Source organism: Mytilus trossulus, chromosome 12, assembly GCF_036588685.1.
Source record: "Mytilus trossulus isolate FHL-02 chromosome 12, PNRI_Mtr1.1.1.hap1, whole genome shotgun sequence".
In the NCBI taxonomy this organism is placed as follows: Eukaryota; Metazoa; Mollusca; class Bivalvia; order Mytilida; family Mytilidae; genus Mytilus; species Mytilus trossulus.
This window is the reverse complement of record NC_086384.1, coordinates 6,075,274-6,093,204: the sequence shown is the minus strand read 5'-3', so window position 1 is coordinate 6,093,204 and position 17,931 is coordinate 6,075,274. Positions and strand designations below refer to the sequence as shown.

Genomic DNA, 17,931 nt, shown 5'->3' with positions numbered 1-17,931 from the left:
TCGGATAAGTTCACAACGTCGTAACTATAATCCTCTTCGCTTTCATAAATGTTACCTACAGAATAAGACTATTTACCGGATTTGTTATCTCATAAGCAAAACGACGGGTATCACATATTGAGCCAGATCTGTCTACCCTTCTAGAGCACCTGAGATTTCCTCTAGTTTTTGTTGGTTCGTGTTGTTTATTATTTAGTTTTCTATGTTGTGTCATGTGTATTATTGTTTGTCTGATTGCCATGGCATTGTCAGTTTATTTTCTATTTATGAGTTTGTCTGTCCCTCAGATATCGTTCGTCCCTCTTTTAAATCATAATTATTTTATGATATACGCACATTAATATATTAATGTAAGAAAGGTATTGTAGTAAACCGTACCTCTTCGAAATCTAGAAAACGAAGGCGCTTGCAAGTATTTGAATGAAACTGCATCGGATGAATTGCCACCACAACCTCATTATACAAATTGAAATTAAAAACATTTTAGAACAAACATTTCACATCACTGGAACATATGAGTTGTCAAAACTGATTGCAATGTGGGTTTCTCATGGATAGAAATAATCTCAAAATATCTAAAAACGAAAATAAAGATCTTTGCAAGATGCCATTTCCGTTTGCTCTTGTGTCTCAATCGGTTATCAACCTGACCATCGGTAAACACAGTTTTTTTACAAAAGATACATATACAAAAGAGACATGTTGAGGCAGCAACCTCTGATACAGAAAGAACCAGATAGACAAATAAACAATATGACAAAGAAAAACAAAGTTTGATAAGCACGTTATTGAAAACTTACCATTAATCAATATGGAAATAACTTGATAGGTAAATTTGTCAAGTCTGGAATATGGCGAGTCAGAAGTATAACAGATGATATGTATTCGTTTGATGGGTTTGATCTTTTGATATTACCGTGTTGTTACGCACTTTCCGTATTGATTTTCCTTGAACCTCGGTATTTTTGGGACTTTATTATTTGTACACAAAAAAAATTGAAACATTGACAGTACTGACTTTTAATGATGAACTTGGTTTTGATCATTGTTCGGCGTAAGTCCTTCTTTTTATAGTATGTATCTGCCTATAACAGAAACATTTTTTTTGTCAATCTCACAAATGCAATAACCGATAGCTGCTAAGCCTGTTATATGTGGTATTGCTGCACAATAAACGAATGTAAATACACATTTCTCAATCATGGTCTATTAGATTTGAAACAGCTGCAAAACTAATATTATGTTTAATTTTAAAAATCAAAAGGTTAAGCCCAATCAACTGTATAGAATGAATTTGATGCAGGGGTTGTGACGTTTCTCATTACTATTTGGCCACCACATGTCTGTGAAATCATCTGGAATACAGAAGATCAAATGAACAATTTAGATATAAGGGGTGTAGCAATAACTTAATTATATTTTTCCAAGTGTTCAAAAAGTGGTAACGCACGTCTTTCAACAAAGCTTAACATATATTTATATCTACAAAAAACATTCTCAGTACATATCAACATATAAAGTATCAACTGGGAAAATAAAATCTACGAAAAGGTTGCTATGTGACAACAAAAAGTAAACTTTAAAAAATAAGTCATTAATATAAGTTATAGGCATTCATTTCTTATAAAATAAAACAAAAGTATGGACTATTGTCAAATTGATCTAAATATTAGGAGAAATGAAACAAAACATCATTTTTTTAAAAATTTATCCGAAACGATTTTACGCACAGATACCCCTCATTACCAAAGCATGGATTATTTTGGAGGTTGGTTCAAACACATTTGTATATACGTTAATACAAATTTAAAATTAAATTAATGGATGGATATAGTAAAGAGAGATATATTAAAAAAATATACATATAATTGATTTTTATTACAATCTTAGAGTATTTATAAACGTAAGTAAAACATTGTCAAAATGGTGCTTTTATGGTACCCTCACATAATATAGTTAAAAACACCAAAATTTTAATATGAGGAAACAAAACAATGATTTATGACATTCAACAAATACTGACAATTTTCGTGACTTGTTTTAGACACATGTAACAGCGGTAACTGTGCATTGTGTTCAACGACAAATAAATATGAAAAGGGAACAATGTCTGTGCCAACAACGTGTTTCTGATATTACATGAACCAGAAGATTAAAACTCTGTAAACTTTGATCATTAAACCCCCAATAAAGTTAAGCCTTTTTCAATTGATTTTTATAATTCATTCATTCTTATAATGTACTGCTGTACCACTGTCCCAGGTTAGGTGAGGGTTGAGACCTGCTAAACTGTTTAACCCCGCCACATTATATATGTATGTGCGTGTCTCAAGTCAGGAGTCTGTAATCCAGTGGTTGTCGTTTGTTTTTGAGTTACATATCTGTTTTTCGTTCATTTTTTTTTATATAAATAAGGCCGTTAGTTTTCTCTTTTGAATTGTTTTACATTGTCATTTCGGGTCCTTTTCTAGCTGACTATGCGGTATAAGCTTTGCTCATTGTTGAAGACCGTATGGTGACCTATAGTTGTTAATTTCTGGGTCATTTCGGTCTCTTGTGGACAGTTTTCATTGGCAATCAAACCACATCTTCTTTTTTTATATGTATAGAAAAGAACTTTTAATCTGTCAAGAAGTAACTATGTCAAAGGTTGTTGCAATAAAATTCAGGAAGATGTCCAATGGCAACACTCATTAAGCTTATTCCATCTTCCATCTATACGGATATTTTCATTCAATGAAGCAAAATTAACTCTAAAAACTATCCGGAAATCATTTTCAAATAAAAATACCTAAAAAGCTAATTAATGTCTAAAAACAAACTTCCAAAACATATATAATCAAATCGTTGACGACGGAATAACAGGTCGGTATGTGTCACTTGGGATGCAGACTCGACAAACTATAAACATCTTTCATTAAAAAGAAATATATATATTAAACTCTTCGAAAGGAATATAGCAAATTGTGATATAATACGACTTTATCCATCAAACATTAACATATAAATAAGTATTTGCTTCAAACATACCTCTATTACACCATTGTGACAAAATATCATCACCCCAATGTTATCTGTAAAACCTAGGTTGTTCCATTCAGCTACAGGTGTATAATGGTTAATGTGATGACAGTTTCTTATTACCTACAGTTATAAATATATCATCAATAAGATATGTGAATAAGTTAAACATTCAATAAAGTTAAGATACACTAAACTTTATAAGTATTTCATTCTTAATTGTTTTAAAAGCGAAGTTAGTAAAATATTTTCATATTATTTTTTTCTTTACCAAATATCAATTGAACCCATTATTTCACTATTTAGTAAGCAATGCATTGTAATGAACCTCGAATCCTTTTCGCCATTTGGCGAACGAAGGTGCTTGACAGTGCTTGATCACTACAGCATCTGATGAATTGCCACCGCAGCCTTTAGCGCTTTGTTGATGTAAGGATTGTCCCATAGCAAGATCCATGAGTAATCCAATTTTATTGCAAGTATGTTCTATCAAAAAAAGGAAAATAATACTATTATTCATGAAAATAACTTGCGCACATAGTTTTAATTACTTCTTCTAAAATATTTTAAAATTTGTTATTCTATGGTCATTTACAAAATAATATACAGAAGCTTACATAAGTGGCGACGGCATTTAAAGGCCTCATGGATTAGAAAATGAAACTTTTTAACAGTCTATTGAATATTTTCTTTAAACATTTTTAGTAATTATGGAAAAAATGCCAACCAAAAAAAAAAAAAAAAGAAGCGGAAAATTTTCTCAGGCACAATCAATGCTCACTATTCGAAAAGAGACATGATATCGAACAAAAAAAAAGATAATAAGACTCCATAAATGTTTTAGATTGAGCAACACGAACCCCGGGGGTTATTCCACGTGTCCCAGAAGGGTAAGCAGATCATGACCCTTAATGTGATACCCATCGTGTTGATCATTGTAAGTTTTAATTTAATGTTAAAATGTTTAATGTCACGATCGAAAACAAGAGAACGGGATAATGGATAGGACAATGTAGACATCTTTTGAACTAGAATTTGCCATGGTATTTGTTATCTACAGTTCATAAGAATGGTATTCCATACTACATGTAAACCCTCTTTCCTTTGACATGTGTTCAAGTTTGAATTTGTGAATATTTAAATATATCTATAACACCAAAACTTGAAACAACAAAGGATTCACATTTTCACGATTTGTGACAGTCATTGACAAAAAAATATGTACACTAGTTATTCAATTATCATGCACTTACGCACTGTCCCCCTTTCTGTGCTCTGTGTTGTTCCTAATCAAATACAATCATAAAAAAATGAAATAAGAAGAATGCTCAATGCATGTTAGACTTCGAGCATTAGACACGTATAAGTCAATACCTTAAACATTTTTTTGATCTCCACTTAATTCTTACTGGCGAATAAAAGAGTAAACACACTTTAATTTAACAAAAGCAAATACGAGAACATTGTGATATATTTTCTCAATGCAACGACTTTTTATATGGCATGTGCTTACATGTACGTGTAGCTTCGTGATCTTGTTTTTGTGTTGTTGCTAAACATTAGTCTTTTTCTCAAAGTAGAGTAAAATTCTAAAATTATGCTTGTAGATGATACAAAAGGGGAAATAATTCATAATATAAACTGAGAATGAATAATTGTAAGACATCGACATTACCTAAATTTTACTTATTGAATACATTTCAATGTTGTTATTGTCATTACAGCTCAGTACAGATTTCAGAAAAACAGATTTTCATTATTGTCTAAGGATTTGTTGGATAAGTTTCCAAAGAAACAATCACAAACCACAAGTCAAACACACCAAGCTTAACGATGAATAACAAAAACCGAGACAGGACACAGGACAACCCCAAAAAAAATAAAATTAAGCAACAAAAACCAATTCTAAATTGGTATTTTGCTCTCAAACGGTAAGCAGTTTCAGCATTACTAATAGTACCTTTCCGGTTTCTCATGGCAAACTGTTTTCGAAATAACGATTTCAGAAAAATATTATTGGATTTAAACTGTAAATTGGTAAGAAAATTCATATAAGAAACCAATTCAAATCATGATGGCGTCCCCCCCCTCCCAAAAAAAAAGGAGATAATAACACTCCCTCAATGATCCTGACTAATAATTTATTACAAAAAGTAAACTCAAAAAAATACTGAACTCCAATGAAAACTCAAGTCGGAAAGTCCCTAATCAAGTTACAAAACCAGAGCTCAAGCACATAAAACGAATGGATAACAACTGTTATTCATTAATTTTTGCATTTTTTTATATACGCCAGACGCATATTTAAGCTCATCAGTTTTGCTCGCATAAAAAGCTTGGACAAGCCCGATCGCTCTCAAAGTTGATTTAATCAGTTTATAGAAAAAAATAACCGACTTTCTGTCTACATTTCTAGTTTATTTTGCGAATGAAACTATAATATATAAATTAATTAACCTTACTATCAGATGTAGTAGATGCTGAAAATACAGAGACGAAATTATTTACAATTTCTTATAGTTATGCACCAGTATATTTCTCCATGTAAAACATATTGAAATGCGATTGATATCATGTAACACAAATGCATCATAGATCAAAGGCATGCAATCTTTCTTAGACACTTCTAAACGTATTAAATTTAAGGAGCTAGCTATAGGTGTTACACTTACACATATTGAAACTCATACCATATCTTTTTTGTATATCTATGCATGAATGTATTAAATAATTTATAAATATAATATCTATGGTACCCTTAAAAAATAAATGTTCCGGCAGAGTTTTTATACCAAAACAATTAAAGGACACTTTCACGACTTGGTTGTACGATACGATATATCTTTGTCCCAACACTTACAATTAGGTTTTCACAGTCTAAGATCCTAAATTTATGTATTTGCGTGGTAGATATGCATAACATGTTACGCTCACCTTCCGATGCACACAGTTTCACTTAATCTTGTCTACTTTAGATTCATAATGTTTCGTTGTATACCAATTTTCGTGGAAATTGTAGTTACTGGTTTACCACGAAATTCAACGATTAACACATTGTCTATAGGCCTGTACGCAGATTTCGGCGAAACCAAGAATTTAAATATCCCCGAACATGTAATTTTTTTCAATCCACGGAAATCATTACCCACTGAAATAAATGAATTCACAGTATTCCCCATTTCAGAGGCCTAGTTATTGCTCATATCATACATCCTTCTTCGTTGCAGGGAAGTCATTTAGGGGCCCTTCATAGTTTGCTGTACGGTGTTAGCCAATGCTCCGTATTGAAGTCCGTTCTTTAACCTATAATGGTTTACTTTTATAAATTGTGACTTGGAAGGGGAGTTGTCTCATTGGCACTCATACCACATCTTAGTATATATCTATGCAAAGTACAGATAAATGATTATATTAACTGCAAATAAATATAAATACCACAATGGCCACAGGTAACAGGACAGTATTGGTTTAATTTCAACGAACAAATACTGGGGTCTTGGCAGTTCAAGAATATGTTGTCAACGCAAGACGGTTTGGTTTTTATTGGATCTGGAACTGGAATATACAATATACAATATTATAATACTATTGTCTTTCAATGACGTTCAAATGTTCGTCATTTTTATCAGTTTGACAAACTTTTAGATATCTTCATTAAGGACTTTTGCACTACTGAAGGACGCTCGTTTTCTATTACGTACACATAATATACTACAACACTTCTTATGTACAGAAGATAGGTTTTTGGGGTTAAAAGTATGATTTTTATCGTATGTCGATTGTGCGTATTTCTCTTATTTCACTTTGAATGGATTTTGTCTGTTATATGTTAATTTTGTAACTGTTTCCTTTCGTTATTGTACCTATTAACTAAAAAGAAAAACATGGACGCAGAACTATTTTGTTCATCTTTCTCATGATGTTCGTGCATTATATACTATCCTTTGCAGAATTGTTACCTATTACCTTATCCTTTCTTGGAAGTAACAGGTTCACTCCAGACTTTTGATTAAATTAAATTTGGTTAATTGTTTCCAATCGTTACTTAAATATGTAGTATTTTGTACAGATGTTTGATTTTCTTTTTCAATAATGTGTCGTCTCTTTTTAACCCATGTTATGTTTTACGGCGTATGAAGTCTTTATAAACATTACCATATTGTTTTTACCTCTTATTTCATTATATTACAGCAAAATTATAAGTTTAACGTATTCCCTCTATTTATCGTCATGTTAGGGTTGTTTTATTTTAAGAAAAAATACAGTCTTCAAGGTATTACAATTATATATCATTTTTATGATATTTATCTTTCCTATCTCAAAGTATAGATATTAACACTATAACGTTGTATGATTTTACAAAATGTAAATCAATGCAGGTCGGCGGTCATTTATTTCACGAAACTGTTTATTTGAACAGCGGTATACTACTGTTGCCTTTATTTATTGCACAGTTCATTCGGATGCATTGACTTAGTTGTATAAGTATGGCGGAGTATCCAGTGATTTTGTCAAAATATATTCGGTATGCAGTTAGGTGCGTGTAAACTTATAAAATTTAAGTTTTTTTGTTGATTTTTTCAAAATGTTTTGATATCTTCTAAAGCATGGACAATTGAAACATATTTATTGAAAATGAAATAATCATACCACAGATTTCACAACTCAATGGACAATTGTCTCTAAATTGTGATTTACATATATCTGGATTCTGACAGTTAAAGAATTGATCATCCATGCAAATTTTCGCTGGTGAAGTTATAATTCCATTTGTACTTCCTTCTGATGTAGTTAGTACAGCTAGTGTACTTCTGTGTGTTGTAGTTAGTAAAACTTTTGTACTTCTGTGTGTTGAAGCTAGTGATGCCTGTGTACTTCTTTCTGTTGTAGTTTGTATAACTTGAAAAAAAACCAATATATAGTATATATATAATCTATGAAACATATAACAAATTCCAGGACCAATTCATTCCTAAATGCGGAATTATTTTGCACACCGGACTAAATTTGCTTATTATTTCAATAAAATATCAAGCATATTACATTTGTTTGATGTGTTTAAGGTGTTAATTTTTTCCATTTGATTTCAGAATGTCCGTTTTAAATTTTCCTCGGAGTTCAGAATCTTTTAGATTTTACTTTTTACACAGTTACGATAACATGTGTACATTTAATACAGATATTTACAACGCTTTTTCTTCTTCACAGCTTTAATATTAGTCAAGCAGTACAAATTAAAGATATAACTGCCTATAGTTTTTTTTATCCAATTATCTAAATGATAGTAAGTGAATCATTATGAAATAAGCAAACCTCAAATAAGGTGTTGAAACCATCATTTATACAAACATATAAGATACAAACCAAATAAATTGCAATTAGATTAAGTGGGAAGGATATATAGACAATAAAAGAGGGACGAAAGACACCAAAGGGACAGTCAAACTCGTAAATCTAAAACAAACTGACAACGCCATGGCTAAAAATGAAAAAGACAAACAGAAAAACAATAGTACACATGACACAACATGGAAAACTAAAGAATAAACAACACGAACCCCACCAAAAACTAGGGGTGATCTCAGGTGCTCCGGAAGGGTAAGCAGATCCTGCTCCACATGCGGCACCCGGCACTTGACATATCAACGATATAAGGATGAGGCTTAGAAACGGGGAAATGCAAGGTTGTGCCGAGCATTTATTTTCGCCGTTTCCGGCCGAGTCCTTATATCGTTGATATGTCAAGTCAATGCACTATTATTGTCTTTATACTGCAATCTAAAAAACATTTTCAATTTTGTTTAGTGTGTAAATGTTATTTATTTGATTTAAATATTGGGAAAAATCCCCCTTTAGAAAAGCCTCATTTCACACAGGCGGAGAAATATACAACACGATGAAATGTACATCATTACCTGTTGCAAACCGCAATCAATGGTGAACGAATTCGTTTGTTTACAGACTAAAATATCAACAATAAACATAAAACATATTGATTTATAGGTTGCAAACAAAACATATTGATAAGTTAAATATGTTCGCCCAAAAATTGTAAAAGAAACAAGTTTAAGTCGTTAAACGCATCGTTGATTTCATTGGAAACAAGAACAGGTTGAAGAGGTCGTATGAATAATTAATAGTTTCTACAATTTCTATTTAAATATTCATGAGGAAAAGTGATATCAGGTCAGTGACTGTATATGACATAGATATATACGGTCAACGCATTTTGACTGCTCAAATAGAACGAGTGCAGTATAAAAGTCATTAAAATATGGTCATTTTTTTTGTTAATGAATACTCTATTATTTTCTACAATTTAGGATATTAGCTAAATCGTTCTTCAGGCATTAGAATTTCATAATTTAGAGAATCAAATGAAAACAACACTTTACATTTACTCATTCGACACCCTATTTTTGGATTTTTTCTTCAGTAATGCTCAATGTTACTATTTAAATACCTTTTAAGATTTGAAGATAAGCCATCCTACTCATCTCTTCAAAAACAGATCGGTAAATAATGTGTTTGATTGATATTACCAAAAAATATAGCATATTTGAAGTATGTATAGCTATAAAATCTGTTAGTACAGAATCAATAGTGAAAAGTGGTACCATAAATCATTTCTAACTTACGTTGAGAGCAGGTTGTACCAATATAGCCAATATAGCAAACACATTTACCATTCGAACAAATACCATGAACGCAGGGGTCATTTGCACATCCTAGGACCAAAATTGAAGACACCGTAAAGATGTAATTAGTCATATACATGAATGCGTTAATTCCTATTCAAAAGAACACTTTAGTTACAAAATGTACATTTCCGTCATACAAACGATGGTTTAAGTAAACATTATTCTTGCGTTTTCTGGCGTCAACATTTCCTTTAAATGTTGAGCGATAGGTTGAATTATAAGATGATACATTGCACGAATTATTAGACAATTTAAATTCTTATCACTGATAATCAGCACTGCTTTTATTACGGAACTGTGGTTAAGTATCTATCGAATAAGCATTATTTCTTATTAATTGTACACAATGACAATCACGAAGACGCTTGCTGAACCTTAGTAGAGCGGGGATACAAGCAACTTGTTTTATCTGGTAATTGACGTCATACAGGGGTGCATATTAGGCATTTTTTTCTGATTAAATACATAGCTCGACAGAAGTCTATCACATTAAGGATACAATAGTTTACCGATGTCCAATCTTTTAAATAGATTAAGACGTAGAAAATTCAATTCAATCCGTATACAATTTGGTTATAAATTGTTTTTGATTTAGGATTAACATTTTAAAAAAGACAAACAACTTATGCTTATGTGTTATATATTTATTTTTCGTTCATTTTTTTACATAAATAAGGCTGTTAGTTTTCTCGTTTGAATTGTTTTAGATTGTCTTATCTGGGCCTTTTATAGCTGACTATATGCGGTATGGGCTTTGCTCATTGTTGAAGGCCGTACGGTGACCTATAATTGTTAATGTTTGAATCATTTTGGTCTTTTGTGGATAGAGTTCTCATTGGCAATTATACCACATCTTCTTTTTTATATTATCTCCTTAATACTATAGTTCAGAAGAAATAGGTGTCAAATTAGCATGATTGTTTGATCTCTTTAAGAAAAATAGCGCTTAAATTTAAAATAATTATCAATATAAAAGTATCTTAGTCAACAAACTTTCACATAAATCGACAATCAATTCTGACAAAAATAAAGTGTAATATGATTACCTGTATCTATATCGTATACATATCTTCATCAAGTAAAACTGATGCATGTTAAACATTTAAAGGGATCTCCTTTGACAAAAATAAAATGTGATGTGTGTGAAACGCTTTTCTAGATTTAATTTCATCAGGAATGCCCAAAACCGAACATTTGAAAGTCAGGGATGTATAAAATCGGTACAGTCGAAGAGGTATATGATAAAAAAGTGATAAACAGATAGGTAAATTAAGTTGATACTGAATTGTTTTCTCAAAAGATTAAAACAAAACAATCTTACTTATATAATGAAGAATACAAAGCTATACTTACTGTCTATCACTAAAAAAAAGTAAATTTCATCTTATCAAATACATGTATATGCTAAAAACTTGGTATTATAGGAAAAACTGGATTAATTAAAAATTGCGCAAATAACTAAATGCAGTGTATGGAAGATTTTTTTTTAAATTTTTTAAATATCAACTGCCCTTAAAACATCATTTTGCGAATGCACACATGACAAGTGAGCGGTTTGGCTAGATACCAAACCAGGTTTAATCCATCACTTTCTATATAAGAAAATGCCAGTACCAATTCAGAAATTTTACAATTGTAGTCCATTCGTTCGTAGTGTTTGAGTTTTTGATTTTGCCATTTGATAAGGAAATATTCCCTTTTAATTGTAAGCAATATTTAAGTTATTTTATTATTCAAGTTGAGCACAGTGAACTAATGTAAATATTACATACTATTCACGGAAACATCATTTAAATTCTAAAATTTTAACACGAGTCGACATACATTCTCGTTCAGATCGGTGTTAAGTGGATTCAAAAGATGACAACTTTTTTTGAAAAAAACATATTCTAATGTTATATCTCTACATTTACATGTTTAGTTACTGACCAAATGTATTAATGTTATTTGAATAGTAATACTATTTTTAATTTTCGACTTACATTGAGAGCAGGTTGTTCCTATGTAACCGGTGTTGCATACACAAGAAAATTGTGTAAGACCATTCGAACAACTACCATGTACGCATGGATTATTTGCACAACCTAGGAACACAAATAATGGTACAGGAAATGATATCATTATATTCATACACGCTACACTCCTCACCTAAGTTCGAGTTAAAAATGCGTATTTTTTTTAAACAATTTTGAGTTTTAGTTTAACGAGCCAAAGTTGTATTCTAAATCTTACTAAAATATGTGAAACAGCTCATTTGACTTTGGTTTTATGCAGTCGACTTTATATTACCGATGTTCAAACTCTTAAATCGAAACAATTATAGTCATACATTGTTCTTGATTTAGAATTAAATATTTTTACCAACACGTGAAAATAAACACAACATGGAAACCAGGATTGTAATTAAGTCTTATAAGGTCCCAGAGGCCCGTTTCGTTTTTTGTCTCTCTGCATTACAAAAAGCAACATTATGATTTATACTTTTTAATCATCATCTCTAAGTTTCCAATATTTATAACATAGAATCATACATGAACAGATGCACAAAATCCGATGTTAGTTCCAATCTTGAAGTCACAACGTTAACGTTGTTTTAAAAATATTACAAACAAAGACACACTTAAACAACTTAGGAGAAAAATGGTTTACAATTATTTACTTACGGTTTTTCACTGAAAAAAGTAAATTGCATCTTCAAAAGTATATCATAAAATATCAAGGCAATTTTTAAGTCAACTTCAGAAAAGTATAAACTTTATACCAAGTTGAATTGTAATGGTTAACCGACACGATATTGATAACGGGAAGAACCATTTTGATGTCGAATATACTAGCTATTTGTTTAATTCAAATGTCACTGACAGCCTGTTTCAATGTATAAAATCAAAAATTGATTCACCCCTTACCTAATCTAACCTTGATTCCGTATTCTATGCCATTGCGATGATTTTGATAATAGGCAAAATGTTTCGCACATTGTTTAACGGGGAATTAACAAAGTAAAATTGAGAGATCACAAATTCGAAATGTGTCGAGGAAACAACATCCCGACCACAGAGCAAGAAACAGGCAAGGGTCACAAACTGGACTTCAGCACAACAAGAAAACCACACACCCGGTGGCGTGTTTCAGCTGGACCCTTAACAAACTGTGTAATGATTAAGTGCATATTTAACATAAAAATGAACTTAAACTACAAATCATTTAAGGCTAACAAAGACTTGACGCTACTGACTTTGGACAGACGCAAAATGCGGTGGGGTTAAACACGTTTAGTGATATTTCCATCCTCTTCTTATACCTCTAGCCAATGTAGAAAAAACAGCCGTACGCGCAGTTAAACTCAGTTTAAAGGACTACGAGTCCGATGCTAAAATATGCAGCAGTAGAAACAAAGCCAAATGACAATAAACATACATTAATTACGAACTACCAAAAGTTACTGACATGCCAGCTCCACACTCATCAAAACTGATTGACATCATCATATGAAAATCCAGCACAATCCCTTCCGATGATATCATATCATCAATAAATATATGAGAAGAACATAACCAGTATCATGCCAACAACTGGTTTTATACTAAATGTGTTTATTTCCGATGCAAGGACTCAACGAGTGCATCAATATCAATACCACAATATGCTGTTTTTGAATGACCTAATACCAGTTTTGTAACTATAAGTCCCTTTTAGATAAGTTTTTTTCAAAAGTTTCGTTCGCTAATGAGGTGAATGCCGACATTTTTTCTGGTTTGTAAAGAATATTACCATAACAGATTGGATGTGAAATACTTGAATGTATAACATGCATTTTTGTTAATTTATAGTGTTACATGCACGATCGAATCGAACAAGTTTAGATATATAAACAGTATAAGCATAAGATGGTGACAATGAATGGTGTGTGCACCCAAGACAATAATATGTTTTTTTATACTAAGTTAAATAAATTAGGTAAATGTCAAAAAATGTTACTAGACATTGTAATCCGACCCATATAATTTTACTCGTTATATAAAATACTTTTCAGAAATATATGTGTGACAGATTCTGGTCTTTTTCAGAGTAAAATTGGAATCGTTATATATGCACACATGACTATTTGAATACACATTAAAGTACCACAAAAGGACACCAAGCAATACATATAAAACAGATGTATTTTCTACGCACGAATTAAGAGTTTTGGACATAATATGAGATGTCTTCCACCAGCAAGTACAGAAGGTCATTTTAACAGAAACTTTTATTCGTTTATATTTGACAGAATCGTTTGTACCATTACAGTGTTTTTGTTATCGAGTCTAACTGTTACTTACATACATGTATATCACAATCATTTCCAGTATATTCTGCATCACATGTACACGTATAGCCAGTAGCATTATTTGAACACGATCCTTGCATGCAAGGATTGCTTTTACAGTCTGTTATAAAGAAAAATTAAAAAATAAATAATACTCATACTTTTCATTATTGTTTTATTATATAACATAAACTAAGTTAAAATAAATAGAATGCCATTTTCCAGCTTTTTCATAATTTTAAACCAATGCTCTATACACAATGTATTCATATAACTTATACATATAATGTGAATTCTTTCACAATAATATGATTTATATTTAAAAAAAAAACCCAGTAATTCATACATCTTTGATTTAAGAATATGTGTTAATGTTGAAACATTATATGTGTTATTTAAATATGTTTGTTTCTATATAACATTTATACAAATATCTACTTACGATTCACAACAGTTTCTGTAAACATGGTTAAAGAAAACCAATGTATTATATTAATGAATAATAAAATGGTGAACACAAATATTTGTATATCAAGATATAGGTTGTCTTACAATTAATTAAAATAAATACAGTGTTTAATGTCGGGATGCAAGAAAGGTTATGTTGCATCCAACATCGATACATAAAGCCAACGAAAAACTGCTGCAATGATGTTTTATAAAGATAAAAAAAACTTTAAAAAAAAATCTATGTGGCAGTAATTGGATTTGTATAATTCTTATATCATTTGCATATCTATAAATACTTGAATTGAATTGGTCAAGTAGAATTTTTCTCTTGGTTAACACATATGTTTTATGTGCCACGATCTTTTAAACTTTTCCAATTGTTTAATTTTGAGTGAATCATAAAGTATGCCAGGGCTATATTTTTGTATCATAGATTATATGAATACAAATTTGTACAAATAATATCATCTGATTCTACGATTTTCTGATGGCGGCTACGTGCAGCTTCATTTGTTCTAAACAATTTGAAACCTCTTTCCTGTTTTCTTATGTAAATAAATCAAGTTATATTCATAGTTTGTTTGAAGGATGTACTATAACACCACGGTCCCAGGTTTAGTGCACCTTCAACTAGTTTCACCACACCACATTCTGTATGTGCATGTCGAAATCAGAAGCCTGTTATTCCGTGGTTGTCGTTTGTTACTGTAAATCATATTTGATTTACTTCATTATTTTGTAAATAAATTAGACCGTTAGTTTTCTCATTTGATTTGTTTTACATTTATGATTTCAGTGTCTTAGCTGATTATACGGTATGCGTTTCAACCATTGTTGAAGGCCGTGTGATGACTTGTAGCTGTTGATTGTTGTGTGGTTTGGTATATTGTGGAGAGTTTCTCATTGGCAATCATACCATATCTTCCTATTTTCACTACTAATACCTTAATTTTTTAAACAAGCAGTTTAAGCACAACGTTAATCACAATATGTGAAATTCGTTGAATATTATCATTTTCCCCAAAAAGTCTTCAAGGAGTTTCTTGTCATTTATTTAGAAAAAAAGAAGGGTATAAACGCAGGAACAGCTAATATAACTAGATTGGTGTAACGCATCAGTGCTTAAAGACAGAAAATGTGTTATCCTGTAGTTAATTTCATTAAACCTAAATACATCTCCCAATGTCAGAGCTGAACAGTTCAGATTCTACTTACGACAACAATCGTGTGGTGCACAATGGCCGCTAGTTATATCTACCAATATACGACCTGGAACTGGAGAATCCTATAAACAAATGAAGATTCTACTTACGACAACAATCGTGTGGTGCACAATGGCCGCTAGTTATATCTACCAATATACGACCTGGAACTGGAGAATCCTATAAACAAATGAAGATTCTACTTACGACAACAATCGTGTGGTGCACAATGGCCGCTAGTTATATCTACAAATATACGACCTGGAATTGGAGAATCCTATAAACAAAGGAAGATTCTACTTACGACAACAATCGTGTGGTGCACAATGGCCGCTAGTTATATCTACAAATATACGACCTGGAATTGGAGAATCCTATAAACAAATGATTCAGTTGAGCTGTGATTTGACACCTTATAAACACATACTATTTTACCCTAGTAAACCACTGGTAGCATATGTTTATTTCCGTATAGAATTCGTCTTAACTTTTTGAAATACTTTTCGTAACATCATCGTTTACGTTTGAAATTGTTTTTTTTAAACTTATGCAGTTACAAAGAAATATAGACAAAAAATCAAACAAACACAGAGAGGGAGAAGGGATCATTTGTTTTATATGTTTTCGTTTTTTGTTAAGACATAGATATGGCCTATGATTTCCTTTTTGAATAGTTAACAGTTTTTAACGCCAAAACCTTTAATAAGAAGATATACTAGATGGGTTTTCCCATTGGTGAAGGATTTCTGTTGCAGGTAATTGTTTAAATCAGCGTCCATTGGCTTCTGACGGTCAGTTGACAAGTTTTTTTTATACCAATTGTTGATATCTAGATATTTGTAAACACAGTCAATGCTCGTTATGAAAAGTATATAACATAGAAAACTAAGAAATTTACTTACTGGACAGAAAACCAGAATCAAATGTTTACCGCCATAGTTTTTATAACTTCCTGTATATTGACAGGGGCGTACATGACTAAATGATCTTCTACCAAAGATATTTGTTCCATGGCTATTATTTGTAGGTTGATGGAAAGAGCTTTCGTAATACCATTTCTGAATTACTCCATGTGTTGGATAGAAATCACATGTCGTCCTAGGGTGAATGTCTGACACAGTTAATTGAACAAAGCAAACTGCAACCATAACTCCTTGTGCAAGCCAGTAATAAAAGAACCTTTCCTAAAAATAAACGACGTAAGATATATAGTGCATGTTATTTTTTAGAAACATTAACGAATAAGCTTACTATATAAATAACCGTCATATTTTATATTTGATTGTGGAAAAATATTAACTTTATCAATAAGGCATCAATTAATAAAAGAAATTTCAAGTGAAGCACATACCCCCTTCTTGTATGTATTTATCAATCAATCAACAACATGACGGCGATAAACGTCCTTTTACTATGAATTGCTTGAGAATGCACTTTTACAAATATCACAATGCAGCAAACAATAAACTTCAAAGGAGATTGTATAACAAGAGCCAATATTCTACCCCAAAAATTTAGAACATAGATAATTCATGTAAGCCTTTCAAGGTTTTGTCATTTTTATTCATTAATGAACATGCTAGTATAATGATATAATTTGTGATTTCTCTATAACGGTAGAAACATGTCGAAACTGATTGTAAATCTACAGTAAACATTATTTTATAGCAAGCAAGCTATTTCATTCCATGTCAATGACAGCATGAAGTTAGAAATCCACCTCAATAGAAGCTTACCATGCGATTTGTGTTTTGCTCATTGTTGAAAGCATATAGTCGCCTTATATGTTCTTAAATTCTGCGTCATTTGGTCTTTCATGGTGAGTTTTCTTCGTTATATTTATCCTAGAGCATAGTATAAGGTTATAGAGTCACATGTTTTGTTTACTAAAATAAAGTTAAATTTTTTTTAGAAACCCTTTGAAGATATGTGGGCTTGTTAGAATTGCAAATCGCAATATTTTTTTCTCAATCGATTTATGAATTTCGAACAGCGGTTTACTACTGCTTACTCAATTCATATATAAGCATTTATATTATTTTGTAAAATTATTTAAGCGTGATCTTACCATTGTCTTCACCCTGCAGATCACACTTTGGACTGAATTAGATAGATAAGAATGACATATTCACATGGCACAGAATATATTTAATAACACTATTACGATGCATGACCACGTGTTTTGAATTGCGTGGGTGGACAGTCCGACATTTATCTATACAATGTTCCAAATTGTGTTTTCATTCGA

At 31.3% G+C, this 17,931-nt stretch overlaps 1 protein-coding gene across 1 annotated transcript; it reads right to left on the bottom strand.

The window, feature by feature from the left end:
• Positions 1-1,265: 1,265 nt before the first annotated feature.
• Positions 1,266-17,773, bottom strand: LOC134693597 (neurogenic locus notch homolog protein 1-like). The gene is made up of 13 exons (XM_063554441.1): positions 17,752-17,773; positions 16,586-16,867; positions 15,794-15,863; positions 14,045-14,152; positions 11,076-11,084; positions 9,660-9,749; positions 7,672-7,920; positions 6,457-6,576; positions 5,484-5,501; positions 4,275-4,307; positions 3,350-3,507; positions 3,031-3,144; positions 1,266-1,355 (listed from the first exon to the last, which is right to left on the bottom strand). Exons 1-13 carry the CDS (start codon positions 17,752-17,754, stop codon positions 1,266-1,268), a joined length of 1,344 nt encoding a protein of 447 aa, XP_063410511.1. The 5' UTR covers positions 17,755-17,773.
• Between the last annotated feature and the right edge of the window lie 158 nt (positions 17,774-17,931).

What these genes read in the sequence shown, in the direction of transcription:
- LOC134693597 (XM_063554441.1), bottom strand. An exon ending in TGCACCACACGATTGTTGTC is followed by an intron (nt 14,153 to 15,793) that starts GTAAGTAGAATC and finishes TCTTTATAACAG; the next exon opens with ACTGTAAAAGCAATCCTTGC. An exon ending in ATTGAGTTGTGAAATCTGTG is followed by an intron (nt 6,577 to 7,671) that starts GTATGATTATTT and finishes TGTATATTCCAG; the next exon opens with TTCCAGATCCAATAAAAACC.